General features: G+C 50.2%; 1 protein-coding gene across 1 annotated transcript in view; it reads left to right on the top strand.

Moving 5' to 3' along the window:
* Window positions 1-4467: 4467 nt before the first annotated feature.
* Window positions 4468-10553, top strand: part of LOC130386155 (serine/arginine repetitive matrix protein 2-like) — a 17312-nt gene continuing 11226 nt past the window's right edge. Inside the window, exons 1-6 of the mRNA XM_056594931.1 lie at window positions 4468-4630; window positions 5331-5396; window positions 6617-6704; window positions 7622-7728; window positions 8643-8819; window positions 9825-10035. Of these exons, the coding sequence (XP_056450906.1) occupies window positions 4586-4630; window positions 5331-5396; window positions 6617-6704; window positions 7622-7728; window positions 8643-8819; window positions 9825-10035 (694 nt within the window). The 5' untranslated portion in view covers window positions 4468-4585. The remainder of the gene's footprint in view (window positions 4631-5330; window positions 5397-6616; window positions 6705-7621; window positions 7729-8642; window positions 8820-9824; window positions 10036-10553) is intronic.

The raw sequence follows: 10553 nt of genomic DNA on the forward strand, positions 1-10553 counted from the left end.
ACGTCGGACCCCCCCGCGGCTGCGCCGAAGAGCGAACCCCCCCTCAGTCCCCCCACGCCCGCGCCGGGCTTCCTGTCCGGCCTCAGGCCCGACCCCCTGGCGCCGCCGCCCGGGTTCATCCCCCCCGCCCCGAGGCCCCACCCCCTCAGCCCCCCCGCTGGGTTCATACCGGCCCCCAGGCCCGCCTCCCAGACCCCCAGACCCAACCCCCTGGCGCGGCCCCCGGGGTTCGTCCCGGTCGCCCGGACGGACCCCCTGGCCCCCCCGCCCGGCTTCATCCCCAAGCCCCGCAACTTCTCCGTCAAGAAGCCGGCCGAGGTACAGAGTGGGCGTGTCCCCCGCTAACTCCTCCTACTAAACTGTGATGCATGCTGGGAAACGTCAAACTACGCATGTTGTGATAGAGGCCATGAGGCATGCTGGGTAACGTCAAACTACACATGTTCTTAAAGGCCATGAGGCATTCTGGGAAATGTCCAACTACGCATGTTGTTAGAGGCAGAAACACATTTTCTTAATGCTTTTGCGTTCTCAAAGTCCAACTCGCCGTGCGTGTCTTCGGTTTGGTTCTCGTCTCTCCTTTGACTCGTTGTACAGACGCTTTAATCAACAACGTATACCCAATAAGTGAGGCCGAGAGAAGCAGCTAAACAAATCAACCAAACACTGAATCCCAGGATCTTCATGACCTAGTTCCTTAAGAACAACAACAGGACAACAACAACAACAACAACAACAGGACAACCACCACTCCAGAGCAGCCCTGGGAGCCACGACGCAGTGCTAGTCGTTTTGAACCGTTCCACCGCTCAAAGCGAGGTGTTTTGGAGCCGGAGAGCGGGAGGGATATAACGAAGACCTCCGGGAGGGTGGACGGACGTGACGGGGACAGACGGACCCCTGCTGGGTCCAGGACTGCCCTCAGGCCGGCTCCGTCCTCTGGGGGTCCGGTGTGGTCCGTCCATCGCTCATTACAACCACCAGGCCGGGCTCCCGGGTGCGCGGGGTCCGGCGGGGCTGTTTACGCCCCCGGTCCTGGAGAAACGAGCCAGAGAAAGATTAGTATTGATCGGGAAATCATCCAATTCCAGGGTCTCGCTTCGCCCATGTTGTCTCCGCGGAAATTCCCTCTTAACAAGACGCGGCTCTCCGGCCGGTCGATACGTTTGTAGAACGCCACGGCCAATTACCCCGGCCTAATGCTCCGAGCGAGGACAGAGCCTCGCTCAGATGCGCCGGGGTGTGTTTCCGTCCCGGCCGGAGACCCGCGGTTGCGGAACGGTTCGCCGGCCGGCTGTGGGGATTTACATGACGCTGTAATTGGTCCTTAATCCGGCAGTTTGATTTGAGATGGGATCTCTAGAGTCGGAGGCAGTAGAATGAGATCCATCGCTGTCAGTTATCTTTAGTTCAGCGTCGGCCTTCCCCTCTCTGTGGAGCGTCCCAGTGGTGGAGACACTGGGGCTGATGGGAACACTGGCTGACGTCTTAACACAGCCCATAGACTCAGAGTCGTCTCAAACATCGGGCGATTGGTCTTGCACTAGCAAAGACGTGTTCCGGTTTGTTTTTTGTGGTCGTTTTTTATTCTTTCCAAATAGTTGATGCATGCTTTTAGAAGACCTGTTCATCTGAATCAGACAAAGAACTTGGTTTTCTCTGAATTGTTTTCCTCTGACGTTTGCAGAGCATTAACAACTAATTGGTGGTGGGTGTGTGTATTGTGTGTACCTGTGCACGGAAATTCCCTGTGTGTGTGTGTGTGCGCGTGTGTGTGTTGGGTGTTAATCCTTGCCTGTATTGTGTCAAGGTGAAGGCAGCACCTGGCTCCTCTGTGGCCCCTGGCGGCCCTCTCTTACCTGGGGGGGCCCCTCCCCCCGTTGCCTCCGCCCCTAGCGACCAGGTGGCCCCGCCCCTCACGCCCTCCGCCCATAACGACCAGGTGTGTCCGTCCCGCAACGTAACAGACCTCGTTTACACCCACAGGTTCCATAGTAGATATAAACAAACCCACTGGTTCCCAGTGTGGTCACTGGCAGTATCTGTTGAGAGCGTGGGAGGCCGAGTCAGGCCATAGTGTCGTTGAATCCCTTCTGTTGACACCTCTACCATCGCAGGCTCCAGGGCTCGTCCCCACCGAGGAAGATCACAAGCGTGTGAGGAAGATCTTCTCCTTCAACGCCCCGAATGTAACGTCACTCGGCTCTCCGTCGCTTGGGTTGTTGTTGTGCGGATGTTTGCCTGATGTTTGCCTGATGTTTGCCTGATGTTTGCCTGATGTTTGCCTGATGTTTGCCTGATGTTTGCCTGATGTTTGCCTGATGTTTGCCTGATGTTTGGCTGAAGGTCAGATGGCCAGGAGGATGGTTGCTTGGCACGGTAGATGTCCGGTGAAGATCTAACCCTTGGCCTGTCCCGCACCGTTCTATGACACCACGCTAACCGCTGTCATCAAACTGTTGACACTGTATGTGCCAGTGGATCCAGTTGCAGGCTTGTCGCTGGTCTCTTGGTGTGTCATGTGAACTAGCCCGCCCTCCATGCAGTGTTTGCTGTTGACTTGGAGATCATGGGCTCAACTAACCAGGCTTTTCAGCGATTACAGCTGGTAGCGATCTGTCCTGGAATTTTCTTTTGCCAAATGTGTGTTTTTGATCAGTTATGCTTTGTTGGACATGGTCGATATCATTGGATACTGCTTGTGGTTGGTTATGAGTGTGTTATGATGTTGGAGGACCTGTTACGGTACTAAAAGCGTTCTGATGGAGGCCTGCAGAAAGGAGCATGGTGCGACCGTGTGACTAACAGGAGGAGATGTTTAAAGACCGGATCACCATCTGTCCCAGTGTCTGTTCGGCTTTAATTACTCTGAGGATTTGCTTGATTCGGAGGATATTGTGCGTTATTGCATTTTGTAAGAACCTCAATGTTGTCAAGGAAATAAAACACTTAAATCCACGTCTGCACATCTAAAATTCTGGCTTTTGTTCCATCGCTTTTCTCCCGGTCTCTCTCATCTCCTCTCTGTGTCTCTCTCTCTCGTTCTCGTTCTCGTTCTCGTTCTCCTTCTCTCTCTTTCTCGTTCTCTCTCTCTTTCTCGTTCTCTCTCTCTCTCTTGTACTCTCTCTCTCTCGTACTCTCTCTCTCTTTCTCTTTCTCGTACTCTCTCTCTCTCTCTCTCTCGTGCTCTCTCTCTCTCTCTCTTTCTCTCTCTCGTACTCTCTCTCTCTCTCGTACTCTCTCTCTCTCTCGTACTCTCTCGCTCTCTCCCTCTCTCTGTGTGATCGATTGGTCTTCCTGGCGTCTCCATCTGCCTGCATGGCTTCCATAGCCTGCCAAGAAGCCTGCTCCCTCCCAGGTACAGAACCCGGTCTCTGGCCCCTCCTGGCACCACGCTGCCCTCTGCTCCTCCTCAGCATCCACTCCCCCCAGGAGGGGAGGCCTCTGTCTCTCTGTCCCTCTACCTCTGTCTCTCCCTTTGTCTCTCTGTCCCTCTACCTCTGTCTCTCCCTTTGTCTCTCTGTCCCTCTACCTCTGTCTCTCCTTTTGTCTCTCTGTCCCTCTACCTCTGTCTCTCCCTTTGTCTCTCTGTCCCTCTACCTCTACCTCCGTCCCTCCCTTTGTCTCTCTGTCCCTCTACCTCTACCTCTGTCTCTCCCTTTGTCTCTCTGTCCCTCTACCTCTGTCTCTCCTTTTGTCTCTCTGTCCCTCTGTCTCCGTCCCTCCCTTTGTCTCTCTGTCCCTCTACCTCTGTCTCTCCCTTTGTCTCTCTGTCCCTCTACCTCTGTCTCTCCCTTTGTCTCTCTGTCCCTCTACCTCTGTCTCTCCCTTTGTCTCTCTGTCCCTCTACCTCTGTCTCTCCCTTTGTCTCTCTGTCCCTCTACCTCTGTCTCAGTCTTCATCCGTTTGTCTGTCTCCCTCTTTTTCTCTCTCTCACTGCGTTGGTTTGTGTGTGTGTGTGTGTGTGTGTGTGCGTGTGTTTCTCACTCACTTTTGTTTTGTGTGTTTGTGTGTGTTTCTTTCTCTCACTCACTCACTCAATCACTCTCTCACACACACACACACACACACACACACACACACACACACACACACACACACACACACACACACACACACACACACACACACACACACACACACACACACACACACACACACACACACACACACACACACACTGTTTATTGTGTGTATGTGTGTGTCTCTGTCTCTCTCTCACTTTGTTGGTCTCTCTCTCTCTCTCTCTCTCTCTCTCTCTCTCTCTCTCTCTCTCTCTCTCTCTCTCTCTCTCTCTCTCTCTCTCTCTCTCTCTCTCTCTCTCTCTCTCTCTCTCTCTCTCTCTCTCTCTCTCTCTCCCCTCGTTGGGCCTTTCCCCTCGTTGGGCCTTTCCTGTATGCTCGCACGCCCGGCCTCGTCCCCATGGTGCATGCCTCTGTTGGCCACAAAGGAACCAAAAGTTTGTTCGTCGGTTTCAGTTGTGCAATTGGGGGTCTGGGGGTTGCAGAGGTGTCAGAATGAGGAACTGTGTGGTTTCCGTGTTGCTGAACTCACTCAACAAAGAGTGGCTGGAGGTACTGTTAGCATGGCGCTGGTGTCCCTCTCCACACCTTTGAAGAGCTGCTTAAAGGTAGAGCACCTTAACCCACACAGCGTCTCAGCTCCTGTGTGTCAACGAGACATAAGCTTTCCTTCGTAGGTCGCGATGGTCGATGGTCAGCCAGCAGTGATTGCTTAAGCTAATGTTTGCTAACCGATTGTCGTTGCTAATGCTAATGTCTGCGTCTGCGGTCGATGTGGGCCGTTGGCTTATGTTTGCTAGGGGTAATGGTAATGGTGATTGCTAATGGGAACCGCTACTTAGCTGGCTGGCTATGAGTCAGGTTCTCACGGCTCCACTCAGATCTGTGTCTTAATGCCTCATTTAGATTCTCAGTGTTTTGAGGTGCATCACATTGACTTGCAAGTGTGTGCGTTTGTGTGCCTGTGTGCGTGTGTTTGCATGTACGTGCGTGCGTGAATGTCTGCGTGCATGCAGGTGTGTATGCCTGTGTGTGCGTGCATGCGTGTGTGCATGCGTGTGTGTGTGTGTGTGTGTGTGTGTGTGTGTGTGTGTGTGTGTGTATGGAGAGTGCGTGTTTGCGTGTGGACGCGTGTGGTGTGTGCATGTGTACGCGTGCGTGCGTGCATGCTTTTGTGCGTGCATGCCTGCGAGCGTGCGTGTGTGCGTGCGTGTATTTGTGCGTGTGTGTGTGCGTCTGAGCGTTGGAGGGTGTCCTCCCGTTGACCTCTGCCCTATCCTGTTGACCCCTGCCGCTCTCTCCATCCAGCCCCGCCCGGTTCTGGACCCGGTGGCCCTGCTGACGGCCGCGCACGCCGCCGCCAAGCAGGCTCAGGTCTGACCTCGCACCACCTCCGTCACGCGTGTTCCTGCGTATTCCCGTGTATTTTCACGTAGTACAGCGTATTCCCGTGTGATCATGCCTGTTCCCGCGTGATCATGCGTGTTCCGGCGTGATCATGCGTGCTCCTGCGTGATCATGCGTGTTCCCTCATGATCATGCATTTTCCCGCGTGACCTTGCGTGTTCTCACGTGAACCCGTGTGTTTCAGAGTCTAGTGCTCGCTGCATCCAGTGTTGAAGTCTCTTATTTCACACCACCTGTTGGGCCGTAGATGTTAGCCCTTTACAAGCTGCCACTCTAGTGACATCACGGGTGGGGGTGCCTACCCAGATGCATGATGGGAGGGATCTGGTGGAGGTTGATCCGTTGGTAGCTTGTGTTGGTTAATCAACACCAGTGGGGGTGTGTCTGTGATATTTAACCAGCGAATCTTTCTTCACAACCCATAGAGTGGACTTGATAATGGGCAGCCCCACTTCAATCAATAGCACACACACACACACACACACACACACACACACACACACACACACACACACACACACACACACACACACACACACACACACACACACACACACACACACACACACACACACACACACACACACACGCGCGCGTGCCTCTCCAATACCACGGTGACCCGCCCTCTCTGTTCACTCTGTCGCGTTAGAGGGTGTGAGTGTTCATATAATCACCCTCACCACTCTGGGCTCCGGGGCCAGCTGTGTGTTTCATGACTGGTTTGAGCCTCATCACCTGCAGTGTTCCTCTCATGTTATGCAACATGTCAGAGGCAACGTGCTAATGGCCTAATTATCTCCGTGATGAATCTATTATCGGCCGGTTTTATTCACGTCGCCGTCACGGCTGGCGTCGGCTCCCTGTCTCCCTGGCGCTTCGAAGGACTTTACCGTTCAGCCGATCAGCAGACGCCTCATCCAGCGCGCTGTACTGGGGCTTCAGGGCCGGCGTGCACCGATCTAAAGACTCGAGACTCCCTAGTTCAGAGTTCACCTAGACTCTGCCCTTTTAACCACGTTTTGAGATGAGATGTACTTTATGAACTCCTGATGGGGGATTAGGGAACGAGGTCAAAGGCATGTTGTTCGTAGTGTTGCGCCCTGGTTCAAACACAGAGGTGTGTGTGGTTCTCCTCACCTCCGGACCAGAGCGGCCCTAACCTCTGTCTGTCTGTTGACCGTCCCCAGGGGAAGACAGAGGAGCAGCTAGCTGCAGAGCAGGCCTGGTACCTGACGGACAAAGTATGGCTGGTCCACAAAGATGGATTCTCCCTCGGTCAGTGAACCTCTGCGTCTGTTGTGTTCTTTTTGTCTTTTCCTCCGGCTGTTCAAGTTCCCCACAAACTCTCATAAAACACCCACATGTGTCTCCATCTAAAACATGGCATATTTAACTTAATTAAATTAGTTAAATATCTAAATTGAGTTAAATATTTAAATGTTCTAATTTAAAGGCACCCAGTGCAACTTTCGAGGCTTAAAAATAAACATTCAATTTCTAGTCTTTTTTACACATAGTAAGTTTCAATATCTCCATACCATTACATACCGACATTCAAGCAGCAAAGATGAGACGTCGTTGTGTGGTGAGAACTGATAGAAAATCGATAACAACAACAATGCCGCCATTTTCTTTATTTTTTGTAACCTACAATAAATAAAGCAGGCTTCCAGTCAATGGAAAAATGGCTTCTCCCCACCGGCGATTGTTGTTGTTTACGATTTTCGATCAGTTCTCACCGCACAGCGACGCCTCATCTTTGCTCCTTGAATGTCGATATGTAATGGTATGGAGTTATTGAAACTTACTACGTGTAAAAAAGACTAGAAATTGAATGTTTATTTTTCATTGAATGTTTACATAAAGTTGCACTGGGTGCCTTTAAATAATAATTTGAATATTATTATTCATAAATAATATTTCCAGATCACCAGAACTTGGGTGATCTGGAAACTTGATTGAACTTTTTTCCAGATTTGATTGGAAACAAGTTCAGAACTTGGATTGAAATAGAGCTAAACATCTAATTATTTTTATTTTCTCTAACTCTACCAAACGGTCTTCAGTCGTTCATATCGTGAGCCGACCCCCCCTGCTCCTGCTGCGTCTCCCTGGTGTAGCACTGTGTATGGCTGTGTGTCGTACGCTAAGCGCTGTGTTAATAAAGCTTTGCGTTGTCCCGGTCTGTGTAGCCACCCTGCTGAAGACGGAGGCCGGCAGTCTGCCCGAGGGGAAGGTGAAGGTCAGACTGGACAGCGACGGATCCCTGCTGGAGGTCGACGAAGACGATGTGGAGAAGGTCATCCTTCAACTATTCACTGTTTACTACACCATTAAATAGACTATTCCATTCACACTATTTAATATTCACTTTTTACTATTCTATAAACTATTTACTATTCCATTAACTATTTACAATTCTATAATCTATTTACTGTTCTGTGAACTATTTACTATCAACTTTTTACTATTCTATATAAACCATTAACTATTCTATAAACTATTTACTATTCAATAAACTATTTACTATGCTATCAACTATTTACTTTTCTATAAACTAATAACACATTCTATTAACTATTCATCATTCTCCAAACCATCTGCTATTCTCTAAACCATTAACTATTCTATAAACTATTTATTATTCTCGAAATCATTTACTGTTCTATGAACTATTTACTATTCCACTAACTATTAACTATGACCTATTACCTATTTAGCATTCTATAAACTATTTACTATCCTATAAACTTTATTCTCCTATAAACTATTTACTATCCTATAAACTATTTACGATTCTATAAACTATAAACTGTACTATAAACTATTTACTATTCTATCAACTATTTACTGTTCTATCAACTATTTACTGTTAATTTTTTACTATTCTAACTATTTAATATTCATTCAATATAATAAATCCACCTGCGGCAAGAATAATTCAAAATATAAATAAAAGCGTTTGGTAGTTATTTGTGTGAGCTGCACCGTGACTGACCCTGTGCCCTCTGACCCCTGACCTCTGACCCTGTGCCCTCTGACCCCCTGACCCTGTGCCCTATGACCCCTGGCCCTGTGCCCTCTGACCCCTGACCCTGTGCCCTCTGACCCCTGACCCTGTGCCCTCTGAACCCCTGTCCCCTCTGACCCCCTGACTCTGTGCCCTCTGACCCCTGACCCCCTGACCTCTGACCCTGTGCCCCCTGACCCCAGGCCAACCCGCCCCACCTGGACCGGGTGGAGGACCTGGGATCTCTGCGCTCCCTGAACGAGTCCAGCGTGATCCACACCCTGAGGCAGCGCTACGGGGGGAACCTGGCCCACACGCACGCTGGCCTCAACATGGTGGTGCTCAACCCCGTCAGCACACCCGCCATGTACTCTGAGAAGGTACGTAGTACTACTACACCTAATGTACTACACCCGCCATGTACTCTGAGAAGGTACGTAGTACTACTGCACCTAATGTACTACACCTGTACACAGTTCTACACCCAACATGTACTCTGAGAAGGTACGTAGTACTACACCTAATGTACCACACCCAACATGTACTCTGAGATGGTACGCGCTGCTACACCTAAAGTACCACACCTGTACGCAGTACTACACCTAATGTACTACACCTGTACGCAGTACTACACCCAGTGTACTACACCTGTATGCAGTACTACACCTAATGTACTACACCTGTACGCAGTACAACACCTAATGTACCACACCTGTACGCAGTACTACACCTAATGTACCACACCTGTACGCAGTACTACACCTAATGTACTACACCTGTACATAGTACTGCAAGTAATATACTACACCTGTACACAGTACTACACCTAATGTACCACACCCAACATGTACTCTGAGAAGGTACGCGCTGCTACACCTAAAGAACTACACCTGTACGCAGTACTACACCTAATTTACTACACCTGTACGCAGTACTACACCTGTACGCAGTACTGCACCTAATGTACTACACCTGTACGCAGTACTACACCCAGTGTACTACACCTGTACGCAGTACTACACCTAATGTACTACGCCCGCCATGTACTCATGAGAAGGTATAGTACTCTGTACTCTGAGGAGGTACGCAGTACTCTGAGGAGGTACGCAGTACTCTGAGCTGCTCTGGTGGTACTATGGTACACCTGGTCTACTCTGGTACACTATAGTACCCTATGTTACCCTCTAGTGGGCTGGAGTGTATTTGTACTAATATGTATTTGTATATGTGTGTGTATGTGTGTGCTGTATATATGTGTGTGTGTATGTGTGTGCTGCATATATGTGTGTGTACTGTATATGTGTGTGTGTGTATGTGTGTGTACTGTATATGTGTGTGTATGTGTGTGTGTATGTGTGTGCTGTATGTCCATGTGTCGGCCCCAGGTCATGCACATGTTCAAGGGCTGCCGGCGGGAGGACACTGCGCCCCACATCTATGCCATGGCCCAGACGGCGTACCGCAGCCTGCTGACCACGCGGCAGGACCAGTCGGTGGTGCTGCTGGGCAAGAGCGGCAGCGGCAAGACCACCAACGCCCAGCACCTGGTCCAGTACCTGGTCACCATCGCTGGCAGCCCCAGCAGGACCTTCTCCGGTGAGTCCGGACGGAACCGACGCAGCGCGGTCAGAGACGGCACAACAGGGGATAGTAGGGGGGTTCCCCCGGGGTCCTGGCGAAAACCTGCCCAACCAGGCTCATTCGATCTGGCCCCCTAATCATCCCCCTGTATGATAGAGCGCTGAAGTGAAAACGTCACGTTGTCCTGGCAACCGGGTCTTCAGTTCTAAACAGCCGAACGAGTGATGGCGTTTTCCATTGCTTCCACGTAATAAATTTCAAGAGGTGAAAATCACTACCAATCGAAACACGTCGAGGCGTTCATGTATTCCCCTGGGGTATTAAAAGTAAAAGTTTCACGAAGTAAGTTTATTTATTTTTTTATATGAAGTCAATCGATTCTCAATAATACTTGCATCATTGGTAAAGCAAACTCGCAAAAATCAATTTGCAAAAAAATTGTTCCTTTTCCAGAAAAAGTTTGTGTGGCATAGGATTTCCCCTTGTTCATTTGGTTTGTGTAGCACCGAAAATCGGTTGCTATGGAAAAGTGA

Source organism: Gadus chalcogrammus, chromosome 7, assembly GCF_026213295.1.
Source record: "Gadus chalcogrammus isolate NIFS_2021 chromosome 7, NIFS_Gcha_1.0, whole genome shotgun sequence".
Taxonomy (NCBI): Eukaryota; Metazoa; Chordata; class Actinopteri; order Gadiformes; family Gadidae; genus Gadus; species Gadus chalcogrammus.